The sequence below is a fragment of the Glossina fuscipes genome, unplaced genomic scaffold, assembly GCF_014805625.2.
Source record: "Glossina fuscipes isolate IAEA_lab_2018 unplaced genomic scaffold, Yale_Gfus_2 142, whole genome shotgun sequence".
Classification (NCBI taxonomy): Eukaryota; Metazoa; Arthropoda; class Insecta; order Diptera; family Glossinidae; genus Glossina; species Glossina fuscipes.
Genome location: NW_023998485.1, coordinates 567,259 through 593,802, shown reverse-complemented (window position 1 = coordinate 593,802; position 26,544 = coordinate 567,259). Strand labels below are relative to the sequence as shown.

Here is a 26,544-nt window from a genome sequence, read left to right as displayed (position 1 = left end):
AACCATTTCTGTGAATATATATGGAAAGAGAATATTCTTTTTTTTTTAGTGTTTCGTAGAAGAGCTCTTCATTTGTCGATATTTCTGTGAATCTTCAAATTTTTAAGGCAGCTATCGTCAAACATGGGATTTTTTGTTATTTGATATTGATGCGCCCTCAGGGAGTAATTGCTTTGTAAAATCACTTCAAACTATAAATTAAACCATTTTTGTTGTCGTAATCAATATTCTCCAATAAGAGAAAGTTTCTGATTGACCGTCTAAATATCAACTCGCGTCGTAGCAACACCTCTTCAAATTGAAAAAAAGAATAGTAATAATAAGATTGAATAATAATGAAAGTTGTTTCTCATTTACTAATACAATTCAATTTACATCGTTTGAAAAACATTTTTGTTTTCTTAATTTTTGCAAGCATTCATACAAAATTCGTAAGTAAAATTTCAAATACCCTCATGTCAAGGTAGGTATATTTAAATAAAACGGTAAAAGAACATTCGATAATAACAAAAACTTTTCAAGCCCATAGCACCGAGCTCGTCCTTTATACTTACTTGGCCTGTGACTAGGTCGTCAAATACCACGTCATCCAGGCCGAATGGGCGGAACTCTTCTTCGGCCTGGTCTTTTATAGTCCATCTCCTCTATGAGGTGGTAGTCATCAGTTGTCCTCGAGCCACTTCTCCAATAATCCACCTGCGAGTGAATTAAACGTGTAGCCAGCTGCATTATTTCATGCGCCGAATTTAGTTGTTGACGATATTTTTCAAAGCAATCGAACCATATATCCAGCTGCTACGATTTTTTTTTACCACTTTGTCCCATTTAATGAAATTGCTGCCAGTTGCACGCTTGCTGCCAGCTCACATTTTTTATCACATCGTCTATCCACAATTATGAACAATTTTTTATTTGAAAATTTTAAATAATAAATTTTGTGCACATTTGCTTGGAACCTTTTTCTTAGACTTTTAGTACGGGAAGTGGAGTTTTGAAAATCGTCTACTTGCTTGCAAGAAGACTTGATCACATTTATCAGTTAAAGTCCGAAATTCAGGTGAGAAAATAGCTCGTGGCGAGTTTGAAAGGAGATAAAGCGTGTCATTCTGGAGATATTCAATTAGGCTGAGGAACTTGAATCATTGTATAAGGCTATTGAGGCGTTCTTTAAGGCAAATGTTAATTATCATATTTATTGAGGAAGATCAACAATTCTTGTCGGAGGCTATGCTAGTTAAATTGGGTAATTAATGCAGTAACGATCTAACGTTATAAAGTTTGTGAGTAGCATGTACAGAGTTTAAATTGAAACATTATCTTATTAGTATATATCTTTTTTTAAATTTAATTTAGGAAGCAAAAAGAAAAAGAAAAAGGAAAAGTGTCTACACGCTGGTTTGGTAAAGGAACTGTAGGAAGTGTGCGACAATGTCATCGCTCACTGCCTTGCAGGCGTGTTCTTTCGTTACTGTCAGGCCATTGAGGTATGCCTGGCATCCTAGCGGCTATACGTATATACACTTCAATGCGCAGCTGAAATGAATTTTTTTCGGTAATATTATCATTAAGGTGAGGCTACCAAAGATCCACTTGAAGCAAATGTAAAAACCACGTAGTCTTCTTGTTAGTTTAAATAAACATTTGTATAAGTCATAAAATAAGCACATGCCGTTATAAAAAAGTGTTTTATGTTATGAGAAAACGTTTGCATCGAGACTATCGAGTGCAAATAATTATATATGGCTATGATAACGGTGTTGGCGGTGGTGGCTACTGACAGACCTTTCTAGGTTTTTGTATGATTCATGTGTCAGCGCAGACAGTTTCTTGTTAATTAAAGTAACAGAAGACAATAATGACAACAACAATAGCTATATAAAAGAAACAGTGACAATTTAATTAATAATTTATGGCGACGTGACAAACGTTAATCAATGCTTCTCAAGGCGACTTTTGAGTGGACAGCAAACGCAAACTTCAATTGAATTTTTATTTACGTACATTTTATTGCTAACTTGATTCAAAATAAAAGCACTTCGGTTTTGACTGACGTGATAGGCAATAACGTAAGTTAAGCCCATTACAGACTGCGCTATTCATGTGTGCTTATTAACGAAACTCAAAAATTTTGCTTTATTTTAACCAATTATTTCAAGTCTGTTCATTCCCATAATAATGTTCTCTTTACATCGCTTCTAAATACTTGAGCGAATTATGGATTTTCTTCTATTAGATCAAGTTTCTGTCTATGTTAATTTGTCCGGCGTTCAGTCTGTACATTTATCAATAATAAATATCTTTTAGTATACTTTGGAATGAATACAAGACAACCAATTCCTATGTTTACGGAGAGAAGCAGACAAATCGCATCGGGAAACATTCAAAATTTATAAAGGATTTGCGCACTTGTTGTGACTCGAATATTGAGCGTATAGAATTGTAATTATAAAAAGCTGTATTAGAGCCCTAACTTCTTCTGTTATATTTGAACACTAAACTGCTCTTGTTTGACTTTAGTTTAATTCTGCAACAAGGAGATTATGAAAGTTACTAGCAAGATGACGTTTGGGACAAAAAACATTTGACAGAGTGAAAGTAGAATTTTTCCATGACGATACGAACTGAAAAAACTTTCAGTGTTCGTAGAAGGTATTTATATGAAATTATGTTCCACATTAGTAGCCGAGTAAGCGCAAGATCGTGACTAACAACTCAATGGTCTCCGATTCAAATGTCAAGTGAGATAGAGTTTTCAATACAAACGAGCATATGATCCGGCAGCCTCTAAATCCGTACTTTGTAAATTTATTTACAAAATATGTAGAAAATATATAAATAAGTAAATATGTGAAATTATTTAAGCGGCCTTTTAAACAAGTACACTATTTGATGTCGCGAGCTAGTGTACGATAATTGCGAAGATGAAAATCGTCACACTAGATTGTCTACAAAGCGGCATCTTGAAGCTTTGAATACGAGTGATGAAAAGCGAATGAGCCAGGATATCCAAAACCCAAAAAACTATTTTGGGAACCATTAACATCGATGGCAAAACTAAATATCTATAGCGGTATCAACTGCGTGTAGTGTATTATGGTTTTTACCAGCCGAATGAAATCATCACTAAGATGTGCTATCAGCAATAATTGATGCAATTGCGGCAAAAATTGTGCGTGGCACGGCAAAAGCCATGCTATGGTGAATTCCCAGGAGGATGAAATTCTGCCTATTAGACCAAAACTCTTTCAGAAATTGTTTACAGTTGGCCGACGCTATCAGCAGACGTGACACCTTTTGATGAACACGGGTTTCCGAACGGTTTTTCTAATGACGATGAAAAAGCAGCAGACAAAGACAAGTAATACTCTAATTATCTCCTTTCCATTATTTTGCTCTGAAATGAATGAATTTTTGACCACAAAAAAACGAAGCAAACTAATTTTTACTCTCAATACAATAAGTCGTGAAGAGTGCAGAATTTATTAAGTTTAGTTTACCGCAGAGGATGGCGGCAATCAAGTGCAGCAACGCCGTACGTTGAAGGCCGACTACATAAGAAATAGAAAAGTGATGACAAGGTTTTTTTGAATCGCTCGTGTACCACGAAGAGTAGTCGTGGGTTCCTAATTTTATCCCTAGTTTGCGTAAAGACCATTAAAAGACGTTCGGCCTGCATGCATTTGAAAGTGCAGAAGAAACGCCGGTTTTTATTTTCTCATTTATTCGCCTCAGCTGGCAGGCTTCTAGCGAACCGTCGCCGTAATAAGTTGCCCTGATCCACGAAATCAACTGTTCATGTGGTCGCTAATTTACGAATAAACTATTTATTCGCATTGAAAGTCACAATAAGAAGTTACTCGCACCACGCGAAGATTTTGCGGGACCCTGCTTGTAAGAACATGTATATATTAATTTACGTTGCTGTCAAATATATAAAATCATTTACTATCAAATTTTCGGGTGACGTTAGAGGATTTAAAGCGTCCCTCAGAGGCCTTCCACGTCTTCCAAGATTTCTTTTCCGCAACTCTCGATATTCCTTTACTGCCTAATAGCATATATATATATATATAAAATATATATATAGATATATATATTAATAACAACGTTTCAATTGCTATTTTTTTCGGTTTGTTTAGTAAAATGCATAAGATCTATTGGCGATAGGATCAATATATTCAATAGAATGACGAGTTTCTATTATTTGTTGATCGTTTGCGCTTTATCAAAGAGAGCGACCGTATGTGACGATGTATGGGAGGATTCTTGATATAGGATTGATTTCTAGTTTCGGCGAATTAAGACTGTTAACTAGACGTTTGGGATAAAATGCCAAAGAAAGGATTAATTTACTTACTTTATATAGATCTACGATTTATTGTTCATGCGTTTGCACTTACCAACTTTTATGCACTTTAAGTGGAACTCTAAACAACCAATACAAACGCAAAGCGTGTTCTATTTTGCTTTTAGAGGGGGTTTCAAAACTGAAAGCTACTGAAAGTAGAGTGCATAATCAGCGCCCATAATTCTCCCTATTAACTAGAAACTTCTCAACTACGCAGTTTGGCGAGAGGCGGCATGTCCTCAAAGTTCGGTACAAAATGGATGAAACTTTCGTGGGTTTTTTGTTTATATCTTATAAAGTTTTCTTATTATGTCGACGTTTTACCTAAAGTTTTGCCTTCGAATAACAATGTTATGTAAATCTTGAAGAAATAATTTATATAACTAAAAATGTCTTAGAAGTTTTTTTTGCTTTTTTTCTCTATTACAGAGATTTGAGCAATAATAACATAACGAGACTGGAGGCAAATTCATTTTTCATGGTAACCCAACTGGAAGAACTGTAAGTAATAATTTAGATTTTAAGCTTTAATCCCAACATTCTTTGCCATTAGTGTAGAATGAAAAGGAAATACATTAACTAAATCAAGCACGTACAGATTCATTGCCCAATTTTATTTTAGGCTTTTCGTTAAATCTTTGAGATAAACATAAAATAGTATATAAATCGTGAACGCAAAACTCTCAGCAAGATATCTGCAGATATCTGAAAGGAAAATAAGAAAAAAAACACAAAAAGAAAGTAAATAATTTTCATCAAAGGAAACAAAAAAAAGAAAACAAAATGATAACAAAAGCTTAAAGAAATTTCCTTAAGAAATACGTTGACACAGATTATCGTACTACCTCTCAAAAAAATCTTGACATTTACTCGAATAGTGCGTACATTGTATCACAATAACTTAGACATACGCATAATAATATACAAAATACGAGGCGTGTTGTCAGCGCTTAGTTGCAGACATTGTTTTAAGGGAAAGCAAAAAGTTGTCATTTACTTAAGTATTAATAGCAACGGTAGTTGTATACCAAACGTTATGCTTGCTAAGATTAGAGAAATGTTCTCCTTTATTGAAAACACTCCTTTTGTATATTTTAAATTAAGTTTATCTTTCTTCTTTTTCAGAACTTTAGCGGATAACAGCTTGCATCTTATTGATCCATTAACATTTTACGATTTAAATAAATTGAAACGTTTGAACTTACAAAACTGTGGCCTTAAATCATTGACAGCCCATGCATTTCAAGGCCTAACCAATTTAATATCCTTGTAAGTATTTGACAGAGAGAAACTCTATGAATATTTTTATATGAAAAAGAATTTTGCGTCATATTTATTGCAATGTTTAAAAGATTAACTTTATAAATGGTACGTAAGAAGGTTACATTTGCCTTGTTGTTCCCGTTTATCCGTCACCTCAAGAAAGTAAATAAGGCGAACAGTTTTATATTAAGTTTAGATTTGTATTATTTCTTTGTTAACAATCATAAAATTTGCAATAAATATATTTTCGACCCTTAACATAAGTTGTGGAAAGAAAGACTTTGCCGTACGATTCAGCTGTCAGCTTCCTACCCATTTTTTTTGTTATCACCAATCAATCGCAACATCGTCACAAAGAATTTAAATATGGCCGAGCTGTATGAAAATTAAGGATACGAGTCTGACTTTTGCAGGTAAAATAGCAAGACTACCACATCAATATTATTGAGTGGTGAGTATATCAAGTTAGTTAGAAAGCTTTGACGGGAATTGGGTAAACTGAATTACCTAAGGTAAACATATGTAGTTTGAGTATTTTTTTATTTACGATCGTATTACTTGACCTTGGAAGTGTTCTTGTACTGAATTTGAGGATTTTCGCGGGAACACCTTTTCGTTTGCACTTCTGGCGTAAATAAGTCAATTTGCATTGAATAAAATAAAATTGTACGGAGATTTTGGATTTCTTCGATTTTTACCCTACAGTAAAATAAAAGGCAACTACTCAATGTTTCACATTTTTCAATAAATTTTCTTTTGTGTGCGTAAATTTAACGTAGTTGTATTGGCGAATAGATTTTTATCCTTATCTATGCTAGATTGTATAACATGTATCAAGTATGTATCAAGTATGTGTCACGCCATCCTTCTTATAGAGTTAATTATCAGCCAAATTAACTAACATTATCTGGAAAATCGATCCGATTTATTGCAAACTTTATTCACAGCTCTGACCACAATATTCAAGAACTCAACTTGAGTTCTTATAAATTTTACTTGAAGCAATTTGTCAAATTGTCTATCGAAAATACGTCACAAATTTGTAACAGAAACGTTCAGCCCATGAAGTGAATATCATTTCAATAAATTTAGGTCACAACCAAAAATTGCGGTTTCGTTCACTTTTCTAATTCACATTCGCCCTGCTAAGTTGGGTGAAGAATAAAAATAATCAAAATTAAAATTTTAAAGCGTGTGTCACGTGTTCTTCCCATAGAAATCGGTCGAAATTAGCCGGCAACTCCCATCATAAAAAGCTATGCAGCTCTGTTCATTTTAAATTTTTATTTTATTTATTTAAAAATTTCTTCGTTTATCCACTTTTTATCTCTTTTAGTGAGTTTCAGATCATTTTAATGTGTATATATAACTTCATGTATGTCATTATAAACGAAACGAAAACGCTCATATGGTCCCAAGATGGAAATTTCATTAGTTCACTTATAAAATAAAATATAAATAGAAAAAAATTAAAGAGAGCATAACTATATTTTTCGCGAATGGTGGTAAACAGTAAAAATGCATTCAAGTTATTCGCAGTGGGTATGTAAACGAATTGCCGTGATTCAAAAGTCTAAAAGTTCGTACGCGTCTTCATTTGTATGGCTTTACCTGATCCGATAACGAACAAATTGACTTCAGTGGCAGTTAAGAATATATTAGGTGTACAAATGGATTTTCTCTATTTTTCGACGAATTTCGAATTTAATTAAAATACAGTTGTTAGAGAGCTTAATAATCGAAATATGCACTATGTTCATAGTTTTTTTGGCAAATATCAGTTAGCTTGGGTATGGTCTCGTGGTAAAAACTTCGCGATTTCATCATTTTCGCACATCAACTTTCGTGAGCGGCCGATCTGTTAAGTATCACCACATCAATCTGTATGCTACAATCGGGAGAAATTCCCGGCCAAAGTTGAAGATCACTTCCTTGGTTGTTTTTTCTCGAGACGGAGACAGAAGTATATGAAAACTCATTGTTCTCAACCTGAAAATTGCGTTACATTTTTTTCCAAATTAAATCAGAATAACTGCAAGTCACATCTATCTCTTCAGACTTTGATGTACACCGAAGGACAGATTGTAAACCACTGAAACTTCAAATCAACTCAAAATTATTTTTACGTGAAATTTTGGAAAAATGAACACGACACTTTGACTTTATAAAGCAATTTCTCCACATTTCCAGAATTTTTCTGTATGCGTAATATTTTATAAACATGGTTGCCTACCTTTAGGCGTAACAATCAAAATGAATACGTTCACATCTGTAGAATGTCCATTTAAACGAACGAGCATAATGACTACAGAATATACAATATTTATATTACATATCCCTTACGAGCAATCACGAGAAAACGAAATAATTAAAAAATTTGCAAAAGACCTACCAGTAAAAAAAAAGAAAGCATTAACACGACAATTCTGCTAAAATTCATGATATTATTTATTTTTTAACTTAAACGCCCCTCATCTAATAGGAAGATATGAAATTTTCGTTACTCTGTTACGTTCCAAAGGTATCATATAATGAAAAACTTGATATGTTTGTGGCAGTAAATAAAAAGATCAATTAAATACACATTAAACTTAATCCAATTCTTTTTATACCTTATCGCTTGAAATATCCGTGTCCATTAATAACATTCATATTAGAAGTTTTCTCTGCCTTTCTAATGTTATATTTACATTTAAATATTACATAATATATACAAAATTGTTCGATTTTATTGTTGTTGTTGCTATTCTTCTTTTTTTCTTCTATTTTGCCAAAACGTACTTCACTTATCGTTTTCGTTTAAAACGCGAAATTTTTATTACAACCAATTTGTTCCACTACTACAATGGCACCAAACCCATCAACCGATAACGCTTTGGAATGCAAAATACAAAATGCAAAAATGTCGTAATAAAAAAACGAAGACAATTAAATGGTAACGCCTTAGCTAGCATGGATAGCAACAGCCTGCAGCATCTGCCAAAACTGCGTACATTACGTTTAGAGAGTAATTTATTCTACCGGATACCGACCAATGCTTTGGCTGGGTTGAAGACACTTGAAGCGCTGTGAGCATGAAAAAAGCAACACACAAAACTTTTATCGCAAAAACAAAAAACAAAATATTAGGGAAGAAAAAAATTTCGTGGCACTTTTAAATCAATAAATTGCATAGATTTAAATTTGTGTTTCATCTGCAATCTCTTAAGTTTTTTTTGTTATGACTATTCTTCCAACACTCTAGTACTTCTGTGAGCTGCGGCGAAAAATTGGGTTTTACAGTTTTCTTTTGAAGTCAACTTTACACTACGAAAACAGTCTTGCAGAGATCGAAGCAAATGGGAGACAAATAGGATAAAGTCTAGACAATGCCTTACAATCAATTAGCTAAGCTTTCTCAGTTTTTGCCGAGTTATTGAAAATGCGTATAGTCTCACATTATCGACAGAGAATGCTACCATTCTGCATTAATTCTAAACGCTTCACTTCAAATTGCGTGCGCTTTTTTCGTATTATATGTTGGCATTCGAAAGTGGAATCAATTATCTGACAAGGTTGGGTCCTTCCTTTCAAGCCTGCCTTTATAATTGTTCTCGCAGCTTAATTCACCTTTGTGCACTTCGTTATCCCATGTTATTATTTTCTTCTCCTCGCGCTTTAACAATCTCTTCAAAGATGTGTCAATGCGATCTCTTCAAGATGTGCAGATGACAATGAAATTTTTCCCCTCCAATTGATTTGATAACCAAATATCTAGCTTCTTTTTGGACACAGTCTAATTCAAATTGCTCAAAATAGTTTTCTATAGATAATGCTTAAATTTCCAACGTCCTGACAAATTTATCGATTTTATCAATGATGCGTCGACCAGACCACAGAGAATTTTTCGCCATAAATGCCGCAATTTTTCTTTTTTGAAGCATTTCCTTTTTTGGCAAAATAGTCGCCATATTAGTGATGAAGTATGCAAAGTTTCGGCGGATTTAGGAATCTTTACAATTTTTTCCTTTTTTAACAAATTTTGAACCCTGTCAAATGAGATTTTCACGCCATACATTGAAAAAAACGTCACGAAGTTTTTTTCTTACCAATGATTTTATTATATCTTAATAATAAACATGCTTATTATCAAATTAATTGTGTTGATTGTTTACATAAATATAGGGCATAGAAAAAATTGAAAGGGATAAAAAATTAAATTGAATAACTTTTTCACTAACTATTTGCAATGCTTTAATTCTTCATATTGACATTTGTGTGTATTCTTTATGATCATCATACTCGTGCATCCGGCGCATGCTATTGACTTTTATAGCCAATTAATACGTTTTTTTAGCGAATTTTTTAAAATTTAAACTAATGTACAATATTTGGTGTACCGTGGTTTTTGTGGCTTTTGTGTTCATTTTTGGTTTTGTAAAAATAATATTTTGGTATATATAAGTTTTTCTGGAATTGAATTTATTGCATATGATTGTGGACATTTCATAACGGCTGTGTGTTGTTTATTTCTCGTATGCTGTAGCAATCTAGGCAGCAACCTATTGACAATAATCAATGATGAAGACTTCCCCTACATGCCCAATTTGGTGGTACTGTAAGTATTTAAAAAAATTAAGTAAAATATATTAAAAAAAAGCAAATAGAAAAAAATATTAATATAATAAAAAGTAATCATAAGACGAATGTAAACGTTCTCTACTGGAAACATTTCTACGCTTCATGTGTATTAGTATGAATTGATGACGTTTGCATTGAAACTTTCCGATTTGTTTATGCTCACGTTGCAGTTTTTAACAGATCTCTTTGTGTGACATTTCAGTTGGTTCCCCGATCGGTGCCCATTTGGAATCAAGCGTTGCGATAACATTCTTTTCTGTTTTTCAAATAAAATTTGGCACCCTACTACTATAAATATGTACGTCTATGTTCGTGTAAAAGTTATAATGTGTTTATACTGATCTCAGAAATTTCAAGCACTTCGGTGATCTCAGACGTACTCACGCAAAAAATCCCGACTTTGTCATATTAAAAGTGTATAAGTAAATAACCATGAAATCGTGTTGTCAGAGGGATACGTAAGGTTACCTCTTTCTTTTTGTGCCAAATTGATGCTCATTTTCACTTTGGTTTACTTCCATTGCATTTATATGTGCGTATGTTCATATTGTCATAACATTTACAGCACAAACGGGAACTTCGGAAACCCTATACAGAATATCTATTTTTGATCAGCGTGAAATTCCAAATCAATTTCGTTACGTCTTTGCGTCTGCGTGGTGTTTGTTGTTCAGGCTTTCCTGATAGCAAAAATTAGGATATCGAATTCAAACTTGGTAGAAACATTGGGATTTGCTTCACGCAGTTCGATATTGTGAAATTAGGAACACTTTAGCTACAATTTTTTATATTTACTTAATGAAAAGCAAAAAAAAAATTCGGCCACGCCCACAAAAAAGGTATATCGCCAAATTTTTATTTTTTTTTTCTACTTTTTCAAGTTTTCTCGTTAAAAATTTTATGAAATTAAATATGATCGACGTCACCAAACAGAGGATTAGTTTTTTTTTAAAGATCCTGTCGATATCGGTGTTAAATAAGAGGGTTTAGGGAGCAGAAACTGAATTGTCATAGACTAAATTTAATTTTAATTGTACGAAATATATTGTATAGAAATATTGTTTCTTATTTATTTAAAGTGCTCATCATCTTGATCATAAAATATGTTTATGTATGAAAAAAACAAGCAAGTTAACAGAATTGGATTATTCTAAACAAAAGTTATTAGTAGTTCAGCTAAAACTTCCAAAACACCTTAACTTTACTTATATCACACTATTTAGAATGCAAAGGGATCCGACAGACTAATTGATAGGTTCATAATTGACAGATAAACCACTTAGATGTCATCAACCTCACGCGCAGTCAAGATAAGAAAATTAATATTTTATATGTTTTCAATTAAAATTTAAACTAAGATGACCTACAGCTAAGAAAAATGTTTATTATCTATATATTTTCTCTTTTTTTACAGTCTCCTCAAGCGTAATCAAATAATGAAAATCACCTCTGGCGCCTTTAGCAATTTGACAGCTTTAAAAGTTTTGTAAGTAAATTGTTTTTCATTTTTTTGTATTTTTTCGTTTAAAAATAAGACTTACTAATTTTTTTTTTTTTTAATTTTCCGTAATTTGTGTTTTACAACAGAAACTGTCAATTTTTTACGCTTAACCTTTTATTCATACCTAACAGAATCTTGCTTTCTTCTCTTCTTCAGAATTTATGAGTTATGAAATTGTTCAGTGATCGGAAAAAAATATACGAAAATTCTGTTTCTTAAAGCCAAGGAAAAAAGAAGAAAATTTGCATATCATGTTTAAAAGTGAAAAGTGCAAGCGACAGCAGTAACTCTTCTGCATAATTCAGGCATAAATGTTAGAGACATCCTTGAGTTACGAACTTTTTAATAACGTTTTATGTAAAAAAAATTTTAAAGTAAAGGAAACTTTGAAGTATTTGTTTGCATACCAAGCAATCCTTCAACATTGCCATTACAGTCCTGAGTAACACTTTTAAGAACTTCCTGAATCTTAGGTTAATTCCCATTGATTTTCCACAGTCCTTTTCTAAAAATCTTTAGTTTTTGCTCAAATTAGGAGATTATTTTCTTCATGTCACTTTTGCCATAGGGAATACATTTGCTTGTGTATTTTTGACTCTTTTTTTTTTTTTCTTCATTAGTTCAGGCCAACTAAATTTTAGTGTAAATCTTACTTGCACACACAAAATCAAATATTTCTCTGTGCCGTATTTCGTACAAAATCAAATAATGTATATCTGTAAGGTTGAAGTTAAGAGTAGCATAAATAATGGTGATAAAGAGAAATCTTTGCGCCGTTTTTTCATAAGAGTTTATACATGTATTGTTTATGTTTAATGAGATTTAATTAGGTCAGTTATGCGTCATTTTTGATTGATTATCTTTAGCCTTTTTCCTATTTTTTAATTATTCATGATATCTTCATTGCACAACTTCTGGGATCTTCAAAGGAAACAGTAAAAGTGATCTTCGCAAACATTTTATGAGATCATTTTCATGTTATTAGGAGAGTTATGCAAGGAAATAAATGGTGGTCGAATGGGACATGCTTTGGACTACACGAAGAACGCATCAAAGCTACACTTCTGTGCTATTTATTTCAATACAGCCCTTTAATCGCATTTATTGTCGATAGGAAAGAGAGGACTGAGGACGTCATTTATGGTGCACAAATTGTCACGAATCCTATCGAACACAATGTATTATCTTAGATGGCCTTAATCCGGTCTGGGATGTTGGCTTTACAGGGCCGCTTGATCATACGTTCCGATTATTCTCGCGTTTGATAGCCGTATTTGATACACTTTTCACCTTCCACTTCTACTTAAATACAAATCATTTCCTGAAGTGAAGTCAATTCCGACTTCGCTATCGTTTACGTAGCTTGTTTCGTCACCGACTACGCCCGTCACCAATATTCGTATATATAGCTCAGCTTCGTTTCATTTCAGTAGTGATTCCTAAATGGAGATGTGGTCCACTGCTTGGATTAAATTTCCCGCTGTTAATTCATGTGGCACCTAATTAGTTAGCTTTATTTTACATCCGATCTTAGTCCAATGATTCGATACTATTTTTGGTCAAGAATTAGTTCCGCAACGACGTCATAAGATGTAATGCCTTAGCTTTTCTCAACTTTTTAAAGAATTTCGATTTTGTTAATGATAGAAGCGCGGTGGGTCGAAGTATTTATAGCGTAACTCTGCAAATCATTTGCGTGCCACTGATATTGATGAAACGTTGCACACAAATCATGAATTTTTTCGCTAGACTAGTCAAACTCCCATTGTAAAATATCCCGATTTCTTCTTCAGAATTTATGTCATTTTAAAAATTGCGGTTACTTTCGACTTAATTAACAATACTTTTTATTTCAACTATATACGGTTTGCAACTTTGGTATTATCTAAGGTGCGCTACTCTAAAAGAATTTTTTAAAGAAAGTTAACCAAGCTTTTACCTAAAGCATGGGGAAGAGTGAATGCTTGCCATCTAAACACTAAAACTGAAAACTAAAAAAATCCCAGTTTTTCACGCTTTTAATTATTGTAAACACATCAAATTCTTACTTGTGACAAAACGAAAAGATGTAAGAAATGAATAACATGGCATTGATTTGTAAACAATTTCGTCCGTTTTTCAATCGAATTCGCTATATCTCTCATTGATTTGTAAAGAATTTCATCTGTTTCTGATAAAGAGGACAATGTTTTCATACGGAGGAGAAGAGAAGACATGCGAATTTAAAGTTTAAAGGAAATTAGAAAAATATATTTTCCTATAAATTTTTTTTTTCATTTTTCAGAGAACTAGATGATAATCTCATTAATACTTTTCCGGAAGGTTTAAACAAATTAACACATCTACAAGAATTGTAAGTATTTGCTACCCTTTAAAAGTATCCTTTAAGAATCGACCGCATTTATCATTTTCCAATAGAAGGTTTGTATGTTTTTGAAAATTGATATTTTTCTATATACATTATCTTGCTATTCTAACACTTGTGATCAGAATATGTTTATCATGATGATGACGTCCTTGTTGACTCGTAAGCCATTTACCATTTTTGTTGGATATAAGTCAACAATATGGTGTCAACATAAGTTAGTTTCGTAGTAACGGTGTGAATTTGTAAGCATAACCTCTGCTGTACTTAGGGCATAACTTGGATATATCTTCCATTCTCTTTTAAAGCATATCCTCCATTATTCAGATAATAAACAATTGAAAGTTTGTAAAGCTTCAACACTTGTGAACGAACTTGTTGTCATTGTAATACTAAACAGGTCATCATTGCACATCTAATGCTGATAACTATCAACATAAGCAAACAACATTTAAATTCAACAAAGTTCACCCTGGAATTTATAGATAAATTTAGTTAAAAGAGCTTACAGTTTATAAGTGTGCAAAAACATTTTAATCCCCTAACAAATCAAATCGAATTTGAATTTTGTTGAAACGCGTTATTATTTTATATCTGAAAAAATTGCAATTTAACTAAATAAGGGCTTAACAATGGTTTCTTAGGGGGCTCTTATGCGCTGTTCTTAAACGTTTCTTTACATATCATGTAGAGAACAATGCGATTTGCTGCAAATATTTTATATCGTACACCACATCTGGTAAACGTATATTAAGTTATCCACTCTTCTTATCGATTCGGAATCGCTTTCTAAATTCATTTTACCCTGCTGTCCATGTTTTTCTGTGTTCAACGAACAACTTACTATTTTCGAGATGGTCTCACGAAATCTGGTTCACTAACATACTTTGATCCATGGACGAGCCCTTATGCCAAATTATATCATTTAGATACATTTATCAGCGCTTTCTCAGTATAAGCTCTCTCCTGAAGAAAAGTGTTTATATGATAATATTTTACAATTTTTAATACTTCATAACTAAAATATGTAATAAGTTTTTGGCAGGAAAGATATCTTAAATAAGATTGAGTGATGTCTATTGCAGCGGACAAGTGTTCTTATGAAAAGAGAAGCTTTACATGGCCAAAACGTAAGACTCTTAGTGCAGGATGAAAAAATGAGACCGGGGGCACTATCAAAATTTTGTATACGTCTAATATATTTCTATTAGAGAGACTATCAACTCAACAAGTCGAAATACGTGAAGGACAAAATCACTAGTTCCTTTTAGCCGCGCATTTAATTTTCAAGCGCAGTCTTTCAGTATGTTAAGGTCGTCTTAAGGATTAATGTTGCAGAGACAGATTATTGCTCTCGAAGTCCGTACACCTTACTTGTAATCTGCTGCGTAAACAAAAACGTGCTGAGCGATAGATTATCCGATCAAATATATTCCATATTTAAGACAAAGGAATAAAATGTAGTGGATTGTAAGGACTTGTAAGAATGGGACATTATTACGTGGAAGTAAAAGAGCTAAAATATAGAGTGATTTGTTAATGCAGAAAATAGAAAGCAATCAAAATAACGCATAAAATTAAAGGATTGTAACATTACTAATGTTAAAAAAACGTAAAGGTTTAAGTTATTCGTATAACGTAAATCAAAAAACAAAATCACTTTATTACTTGGTTGCGGTAAAGACAACAGAAACTAACAATATACTATACAGCTGGCAAAGGCCGGGAAGCTAAGCCTGGCAATGTAGCAGTGTCATGTGTGAAAAGAAGGCAATTGAGGCAAACTCATCTACGTGTTTGATTCAAAAGTAGATCGATTTATTGGTACGCCCGCAGTTAATACCTAAACAGTTAACATCGCGTGTACATATAGTTTTATGTTCATTCAATGATTTTTAAGTTCATACCTTTAAATTATTTTTGGCGAAATTCAGTGACCTTTACTACGATTGTTACGATTGTTGAAGACGAGCTTCAAAACAGCTTTTGAATTACATTTTATGTTCTGAGAAAATTCATTTATTATGATTGCGACAATCAATCAACATTCTTTTCTTTCCTTCTATTGACCAATTCTCATCAATTCTATGACCGTGATTTTCGTGATTGCTTATGTGTAAACGCTGACTAAAATTTTCTAACGGTCTTGTTGATTTTTAGACCTTAAAATGTAAGCATGTAAGGCAAAATTTGAATTAAAAGGTTGATGGGTTGATATAGGAAATTAAATCGTTAATTTTGAGAAAACCGATTATCAAACATATTTCACGACTGCTTTCTTTATAAATTTTTAAAATTTATACGTTATTGCCGCGAGTATATGTGAGTGCACTCTATCACAGCAGATTTTAATATCGAGGCCAAAATATTTGTAATCAATCGTTTTCTTCAAGAAATATTGAAGATTGTAACCTTCTTCGTCTACAAATTGTTTCAATATAATCCTATTAATTTTCTTCGGGCATGCCCGTACAAAATTATAATCTTACCTTTTTTTCACTTCTTTGAGGTTTTATGCTTATTTACCATAACACAAACAAGACACGAGTAGTTGAAACTATTAAGTACCTTCTTCAAATGAAAATATATTATCTGCTTAAAAATGGGTTAACTGCGTTTTTTTTTTTTTTTTTTAATATTAGCGATATGGGTATCAAATAAAAGAACTTGCAGGGCAGAAAGCGAACAGCATAGTGGTGATATAAGAGATTTGTACCACGCCGAATATGACAATCTTAGTTGTTATTATTATTATTATTATTGTTGAGTGAATTTATGAAAGCATTCCATTTTTATCTTTTTATGTTTTTATTTATTATTCTGTCAAAATTTTTAATAAAAAGCTTCCACAGTTTTTAAATAAATTGAAAGGAAAAAACGTTAAAACCCAAAGAATAAAGGAGGAAAAACGGTTTTTTACGCTGAAATGTCTGCACGATCAAAACCAACAGCCATAAAGCTACACGTAGGCGTATCACTAGATCGGTACAATAAGCGATAATAAGCGAAGGCAGATAGGCGGACAAAAAGGCAGACAAACTTAACCTAACCAGCAGAACCTGCTCTTCACGAAAGAAGAAAACGAAAAGAAAAAAAATAAAAATAGTCCGGATGTTGAATAAAATTTTGCAAAAGGCATTCTAGCGCTACTACTCTCATACGCTACAGCTCACAGATTAGAAAGTAGTTTTTTGGTTTCGGACCATCGGCAGATGGCCAATTCGTTATCAAAAAAGCAAAGTGTGAATGCTTTTTAAAAAATAAAAAAATTTTCACAATTTTGGAACATTGTTCTGCGGAGCAAAGAAAATGTGCTAGGAAGTTATCTTGTGAAAAACATAAGCCATTTAGGCAAAAATGCATGAACATATTGAACATAAATAAAATTAGGAAACAAAAATAAAATTCCCTTATTATGATTATTGTATTTAAATTTAACAAAACACCGTGTAGCTGTTCTTCCCATTCCAATCGCCCAAACTGGCTCATACGCTATCACTACTTTCGACCAATCTTTAATTGTTTTAGCGTAGGCACGTTACTTGGGTCATCCAGCTGCAAATTGGCAAAAAGATTAACGGCAATTGGCGGAAATTTATCGGAAAGAGAGTAGAATTACGTCTCTCATGATAACGATGAAATACAATAATTTATAATTTAGTCTCCCAAACTAAAACAAATAAAGAAAATAAGTATGCGAAAACCCACATTCCATTTACCAAGAAGACCATTTTGATCATAATTTATGCAAGTGCGCCCTCTCTGGATTTTGTTTTAATCATAATTTATACAAGTGCGACTGTATTTAGACTGGATTGTACTTTGATCATGATTTATGGAAGTGCGCTGTTTCCGGATTATATTTTGATCGTAATTTATGGAAGTATGCCGTTTGTAGATTGTATTTTGAGCATAATTTTTCAAAGTGTGCCTTTTGTGGATGGTATTTTGATCATAATTCATGCAAGTGTGCCGTTGAACGAAAATAGAAAGTTGTCGATTGGCTGTTACACGAAGCAAGGCATTAAGCGAATTTTGGCAATCAGTCTTTTAGCAAATTAAAGAATCTGGAAGAGACGCTATTTGATGATATTATTCCGTAAAGTTTAATTTTGATTGTGGAGAGTTGGATATGTCTAACATATATAATGCAGATGTACAGAAATACCCTCTTAATTGTATGCAATAATGTAAATTGACAATCTCTCATTAACATTATGAAACGAAACAACTGCAAAACTCCGGCTTTCAGTTCTAGTTAATTTTTCGTTAACATAAAAAAATATTTCTTTCTCACAGGCTAGACAGCATTTACCGATTTCCTTTAACTGATTTTAACGAACAGTTTAAGAAAATTGCACCGTCGTGTTACCCCTATGCTTTCCAGCACCGTGATACTACCCTGACAATTATATTAATTCGACTTCCTCATTGACGTTAAATGATAAATGTTATAGAAACTGTTTCAATAAAGCGAAAAATGTTAAATGTTAAATGCCTACAATTTGCTTGGTTTATGTGTATAATATAAAAAATATGATGAATTGAGCGGCGAATATTATTAACGTTAATTGCATATAATAAAATGATGTAATAAGTATTTAAAAAACATTTTTTTTAAAGTATTTCTTCTCGCTAGCTATACGTTTTAATTACGTTTCTCGTTTTTTGAACCGCGGTTCAACTAAATCACTTGTTGGCAGTGTTTTCTGCTAACAATTTCATTACAGTTGAACGGCTAATAACAGACCACACTCTTCTGGTTCCGTCAAAAACATAAGATCGTCTCCCTGTCAACGCGAATCAGCCTCGCATTCGACGTGTATGATACGCCCGTATGTGTCTATAAATTTTTAGGACTGCGAATCTCAAAATGGATTCATTTTTTAAGCCCAGTTAGGATAACCCTTTAAGTTGTATGGCTCCGGCAAAAATCAAACGTTACGATATGCATCGGTATTATGGTGGCTTATTGTTGCAAAATGTACACGTTATACAAAAACACCACTTCTGCAGGTAGTTTTAGGAAAAATTCCGGCTTCGTAATTACACACGTGGTACCAAAATCTGACGTTCAGTAGCTCACACATAAAACGTTCTCCGCTTTTCAATGCAGGGCAAATCAATACGACTGTACTCTGCCGCCATAGCCAGTGAGTAGTAAATCCTTGTAATTGTATTACTTGTGATAGCCTTGGGTACTTTGAAATAAAATAGGGTATTTTAAGCAATAGTTACAATAAAACTCACCAGTGTCAGATTTGTTGTAAAATAAAACTGTTAAAGCAAAAGAAAATTCCGGTAACTATCTCGTTACTTCTGACATTACTCTGATAGTGGTGACGACACAACTGTACTCCAATGTTCGTAGACTGGTAAAGAGCGAATCGAATGTCAAAAAAAATAACACAACGCAAATAGTGTGGAACAAAGAGAGGAAGAGAAAATTAAAGAGATTCCATTTGCAACTAGAAAACCAAACATTTAGCGCAGTTCTGCATAACGATCGTGAAAATCCTTATGCTTTATAATATTGTTATGCAAACCTCAAATCAAGTTCATTCCAGATAATTAATTTCCCTACAAAATAAATTCCCTAGACAGGGAAAACCCAAGTTCACATTCGCGGCGCGCCATGCAGCTACCGGGCGACGAAAAAGAAGAGCGGAATAGCATATTAACGGATTAAAAATGAAGCCATGAACTTAGGTAATAGGAATATGCTTGTAAAAATATATATTAAAAAAATACTTGTTCAAGGCAGAGTTATTTGAAAAAGAGTATTAGAGTAGAGAAGTCGAGAGTATTGCCAAAAAATAAATTGTGAATAACCCTTCTCTTAAGAAAACGTGAAAACGTGGTATTTCTCGTAGAAAAATCACGATCTAGCGATACGAATCGTATCCGAGAAGAGCGAGTTTCGTAACAATATAATAATGCCTGGCAGACGTTGAGATTTCTTGACAACAACTCTCTTTGTAAGCAGAAATGCAGTTTGCTATCAAAGATGAGACTTACACCAAAAAATGAATGGGTTTTTGCTGTAAATAATTACCAAGAGGCTTTGTTCCTGATTCAAATGTGTTATATGAAATTTCATCAAAATTCTTCGACAGTTAAGGCCTCTAAGTTGAATACCACGAGCATCGAAACCCATTCGAAAAGCACATAGGGAGATTGGCTTATGTAATTAATTAAATCGGAAAGTGGTCTTCTTCTTCATATAACAGAAAGTTTTGTAATAACAACTCTACCTGAGTTTTTGTTCCTCGTTCGGCACTCGTTCATCCCGTTCGATTCGATTACGGTCAGTAAAAATTGGACATTGAGAGCCTATTCTAAGCGCTCCATTTGTCTTAAGATATTGCGTTGTCGTTATTGTTGGGTTGCCTTAGTCTCCTAAAGATGGAAAACGTTTGGACGGACATCAATCTCACGTGAAAAATGTATTATAGGCTATAATGGTTTTATTGAGTTTTGCAAAAAAAAAAAAAAAAAAAATTGATTTATCTCAAAAATTCGGTGGACTTGAACAAGGTGTATATTTTTTTTATTTTTTTTTTTTTACCGGAACACTGGCAAGTAGCTCTTGAATACTTGGAAGTTCCTTTTATCTAAATAAATATTGCTTCAGCAGAATGAATTTAAGCGGATCCACTCCTATTCACGGAGCGATGAAGGCGTAGTTGTAACTTCCGTGTAAAGGCCCTGTCTAACGAGATCATTCATAAAAGCAGATTTATTCATAAAAGCAGATCGCACTGCGACGAATTTATGCGAAGTTTACCCAGAAGTTGCATTAACATTACTCCTCTTTTTGACATTATTATTCTGTTTTTTTACATCAGCTTTCTCCCAAACCATATTCTTTTAAATTTGACAATCATATTATAAGTGAACTAATAATAAACTGTTTTCTGTATTATTTTTTGTGTAATAATCGCTGAAAATTGGTTATCACCCTATGTCTGATAATTTGAGATTAAAAAAGAGAACCGTTTGTCCGCACTTCTCGGTGAATCCTTTGCAAGGAAAGTAATATATTTATTTAAACAACATTTTTAAATTCTAATTTAATTTAAAAATAATTATATGTTTTTACTATTTATTTATTTCAAATTATCTCTTTTATATATTTGATCTTAAGCTTCTTTATGTCTGTAATTGAAAACCATAATAAATTGTACACAGAAATGTTTAAATTTGCTCATAATTATCCTGTTTACACACAGATAGAATTTATATGGAAGCAACATATTCTCTTCCTTCCTTTTCAAAGTGACTTCATTTTTTTTAGTTTTGTTTTTTATAGGTTTAAGGGGGGAATTTGAGCTTTGAATGCACAACTCACAAAGTCACTGTCACACGCACATACATTTATTTATCCCGTTGACATGAAAATATTTTCCGTTTTCTGCATTTTTCTCTTTTTTTTTTTTTTTGCTTCTTTGCTACGGAGCCTCCAATGACACATACAGTGCTATGTTGCTTGATGTACCATCGAGAACGCCATCTACATTATCGTCGTCGTTATCATCATCACCACTACACGGATAGCAGCAGCAAATAACAAATGTTTCTTGTCTCTTAGAGTATTTCAGTTAAACAAAAACATAAAAAATACAAAAAATAAGAATATTAAAAATATTCTGAATACGTATGTGGGCACATATACAATATATACTGTATGTGTTGTATGTACATATGAACAAATGTTTTTGCTAAGTTTGATAGAAAAGCGAACAATGTAATGACGCGTTATAATTGCTTGGTTGTTTACTTCCGGTTTCCGTTTTGCTTTCTTCTCTTCTTTACTTCCTCGGTTTTACGAGTTTTTTATTTTCTCGTATAAAAAATAAAAAAAATATGTGACAATTTGGTCGCGCAACGTAGGCGGCATCATTCAATAATCAAATTTATCAAAGTAAAAAAAAGATAATTAGATATATAAACTTGTAATTTACTCCAAGCGAAAAACATGTTTTTTTCGAATCGAATTTTAAAACATTTGGAATTTTTGTCAAAAATGAAAATTATCAGAGAGGTCCTTGACCAAATCTTTTGAGTTCATGCATCCGCTATTTTGGTTAATATTTTAAGGAATACCACTATTGTAATGGTTTAAAAAAACGGTTTTTTAGGGTTGAAGGATGCGTTATAAAGGTGATTATTAAACATACATTTAAGTAGATAAAAAAAAAAATTATCTTTCAGAAATATTAAAAAATGTCAACCCCGGAGCGATTTTCCTGAAGCGTCTCTAATCTCAAATGCTCCACGAACAGAAATACCAAATTCTTCGAGTAAAGGAAATATAGTCTTAACTTATCCAAAATACACTGCGCACGGCGGCAGAGAATGCTATTCATAAAACGTTGTGAATTATTGGAAGCATAAAATAATGAGAATTCTAGGAATTATTTTATGGTCTTTTCAGAAAAACTTGTTTCGAGACTTATAGTATTGAACACTCTACTTCCATTCTTTTACTAAAAAGTGATTGACAATAGGGCCGACAAAGGAATGTGATACTTATAGAGAATATTTATTCATATCAGAATTGATGGTAATGGAAACCATAATAATGGGGCGTGTTAATTATGAAGCTTTATTTATATTATTAAAAAATATGCCTAAGCGACTCTCTAAAATATATATGTTCTTCAACAATATATTATTAATATTATTATAAATTTAGCCAGAGAATAAATTCTAAGACTAAAGTCTTGCAGTACTAGCATCTAAAGCTTTCGGCTTTATTAAAAACTCTACCGCACTTGAGATTTGAACCCACGACCATTGAGTTGCTAGTCGAGGCTCTTGCCTACTCGGCCACTCAGGCGGATTTCAACAATATAAGATTGCAATTTTCATGGGATCTCAAGCAACAGAAATTAAGGACGATAAGAGAATAGTAGACAGACGGGCAAGGAAATTTGGGCCTACTTTACGGAATTCGATATCGAATACGTACACAAAGCGGCAGCCATTCTCTTTAGTATCGTTTAATAAGTTTATGTATTTCGATTGCTGTTGAATTGAGAAAAGTATTTAGTAAAGTAAGTGAATAACATGCAAATAAATATTAAGACGACGAAGAAAGTAAATAAATAGACAAAACAATAAATCAAAGGAATCCTTGTATCTATTAATTGTATCACATCCGTTCAATCTTTCTTTCCATGGTAAGAAAAACATTTTTGTTATTTATTTGTTTATATTTATTATGCAAGTTGGCTAAAATAAGTTAACAGCCGAATTCAATTGAGTTTTAGAAGTAAATCTTATTCTAATTAATATTAAAGACTAGTATAAAATATATAAGGAAAAATTGGCAAAAAAATAATAATAATAATTAAATAATAATTCACGTATAAATAAATAAGAAAAAAAAAGAAAAAAGCTTGCACACAGTTAGCGCAGATGCTCACCCACCACCTGTACAGAACTACATTATAAGTGAACCGCTACATCATTGCAAACACGCAAAAGCTTGCCAACCGATAATAGTAGGCAACACTAGTTCATTTTGGAATCATGATGAGATGTTACGACTGCAAGTCAGTTCAAATACGACATAGGCAAACCACGCGTACTAAGCAAAGTTGTTTTAAATAGACTTTATAGAATCCAATAATGAGATTAAGCGGTAAACAGGTTTAGGTTTCCGCAAACAACTCCGAACGGGTTAAACAGTTCATGATTATAATTACATTGATTCAGCTTAATGAACATAAAGTACCTAGAGAGACGGTTAGGGGCATTAAAGTTTATCTCACCAAATAACGTGGACGAATCGATGGTACTATTAATTAACTTAATGAAGAAGGCGACACCAAGAATAAGTCTGCGGTCCTCATATGGCGGCAAGAATAGCAGAAGCAACCTATTTTCATAAGGAGGTAGAGAGACAAAGCAGGGATGATCCCAGCCCAAACCGCTTTTGAATGGATTCAATCTAATCTACATAGCATCATTGGGAAGAAAAGCACGCAAGAGAGGCGTACTCAATTATTGGTGTAACTAAGCACATATATACCCTCTTTCTTATATAAGATTCTTAAGCTCTTTGTACCACCTCTTAATAAAACCTAGCTCGGACCTAGCTTTACTTAAAGAGAACTGAATTTGCAAATTGAAACGTAATCCTTGGTTGAATAGAACCCCTAAATCGATGAATAAATCAATATTTTCCAATTTGTATGAATCAATGAAATGCTCATTTTGAATGACTTCCTCCTTGAGAAAGAAAGCTTCTTGCATTTTTTTGTTTTAAATTTCATAAAATTTAAAGAGCACAATGTAACCAAACATATTAAGTTAATTTGAAGTAGATACAACTGCGCTTCCGACGAGAAGGAAGAAAACAGTGTAACATCGGCATCGTACATTCAGATGCGGGTGGATTTAATCACCAAAGGAAAGCCATTAATGTATAAATTAAATAAAAGAGTATGCCTTGGGCGGCGCCAGGCATCACGGAAAGTTTACCCGAGGCGATGAATTTAAGCAAAACCCTGAACGATCTATTGTGCAGATAGGAGCCTATCAATTTCACTAAGCATAAAGTGAACCCTGAGGCGTGGAATTTGAAGGTCAACAAGTTATAGTTAACTAAGTCCGACGCTTTACTAAAATCATTATATGCCACCAGAAAACACCTTGAAAACATGGCAAGTAAACTCTAAGAGATTCGTGACAATATATCTTTCTTTCCGACGTCTGTTTTGGAATAGAGAAATATAAAATTGAATAGCAAAAGCTAGATGTTGAGTAACAATTTGCTCAAACAATTGAGGTAAGGCACTCAACTTCGCGATGCCTCGATAGTTTTAACGTAATGTCTGTTTCCGCATTTGTGAATTGGAATAAGAAAACTACTCTTCCAACAAAAAGGGAAAACATTTGATTTTATGTACTGGTTCAGGCACTGGTCAAATTATTGAAATAACACCACATAGCTCGACAGAGCATGTTTTAAGTATACATGATGAGATCCCATCGCAGAGCTATATTTTAGAGAAAACCGAGCTAGATTGACAGTAGAATCGGAATTAGTATTTTAAAAATTTTTCGAAGTATTCAGCAAAAGGATTTGAGATTTCAATATCATCAGAGGACTCAGAGTCATTGAAAGAAACATGCGAGGGTTATATGGAGACTTCTCTTTTGAAGTTGACAAATTTAAAAAAATATTTAGGATTAACAAGCAATGACGATTTTGCCAACTGAAGGTATCTGCAATAACATTGGTGGTTGATGTAATTAAATCTACGCCTTGCAGCAGAATAGGCAAAATAGTCGTAAGCGGAACGAGTTTTCATTCGTTTATTAAAGATCCAGCTGGCCATAATGGTTTATTTAAAACAATGTTTTCAGTCGCAACTAACATCTTAAACGGCGACAGGGCTTGAAAATGGTAACACTCTTCAAATTGACGGATGGAACTTTCGCAGCAAGGGAACTTTTTATGTTATCCTCAGACGTACAAAGGCCACTTTTGACCCGAATACTGCCTTTCTAGGTGTGCTGCCGTCAAGCAGACATTAACCATATTAGGAACAGTAAGATTCACAGGTAGAGATTTTTGAGTTGGTGAGAAGATAGTGGGAGTTATTGCGCTTACTTGTGCAGCTCGTGCCACTTGCCCAGCATGGCGACCAGCAGACACATCCGAACGGCCAGTGAGAGAAGCGAATTTGTTATTTTTTTTAATATTGTTTGGAGATGTAGACAAATTAGTCTGACCCACTGAGAGGAGATACTTTTGCCATTTCACCGCAGCTAAAACGATGAGGGCTTCCCAGCTTATTTGTAACTTATGTTACCAACTGAGTTGAGCCAACGGCAGAGAAAACCTTAATATTCTTCTTCGGCAAGGATGCAACAGTCCAATGAATGAACGTATGAGGTTTATGCGAAAACGGAAGTGAAGTAACGGATGTTACAGTATGAGCTAGTCTTTTACAGGCTAGGCGAGAAGATCAGTGCTCTAGATAGTAACACTCATCGAGTATTGTTTGCGTTAAAAACTTATTAAAGTCAATGTCCCGCTTCCTACACTCACCGCATGACCTGCACATTTCGTATCATAGAAACGCTCCAAAAGCTAATAGGTAGCCGCTTAGAGTTAGGGACTGTTTTGGTTCTACATGACATGGAAAAACAAAAGTTTGTCACCTGTTGAAAGATGATCTCTTAAATCAAATGCAAACTTCACACTATCGGAAACACTGTAAACAAAGAGAAAAAGTGTACACGCCACCAACCAACACAGTTATTTTGAAGAAACAACCCGCAAATACAAGAAAGAGCGTTCCTGACGAGAGCACCAAGTGCTGATCGCTAACTAAAATGCTACCCACAATGCATACCACAACAAAAAGTTCAATAGATTTCAATAAATTTCATTAAATTTGAAGGCTTTTATAATTAATTAGGCTTTAA

General features: G+C 33.3%; 1 protein-coding gene across 4 annotated transcripts in view; it reads left to right on the top strand.

Annotated features, from left to right (window-relative positions):
* Positions 1–26,544, top strand: part of LOC119641081 (leucine-rich repeat-containing G-protein coupled receptor 4) — a 74,721-nt gene that overhangs the window by 36,699 nt on the left and 11,478 nt on the right. For 2 of the 4 annotated variants that reach the window (XM_038039512.1, XM_038039513.1), the window contains exons 3-8: positions 4,778–4,849; positions 5,474–5,617; positions 8,536–8,679; positions 10,137–10,208; positions 11,646–11,717; positions 14,017–14,085. In XM_038039512.1, the coding sequence (XP_037895440.1) occupies positions 4,778–4,849; positions 5,474–5,617; positions 8,536–8,679; positions 10,137–10,208; positions 11,646–11,717; positions 14,017–14,085 (573 nt within the window). The remainder of the gene's footprint in view (positions 1–4,777; positions 4,850–5,473; positions 5,618–8,535; positions 8,680–10,136; positions 10,209–11,645; positions 11,718–14,016; positions 14,086–26,544) is intronic. The other 2 variants (XM_038039515.1, XM_038039516.1) reach the window with 2 other exon arrangements.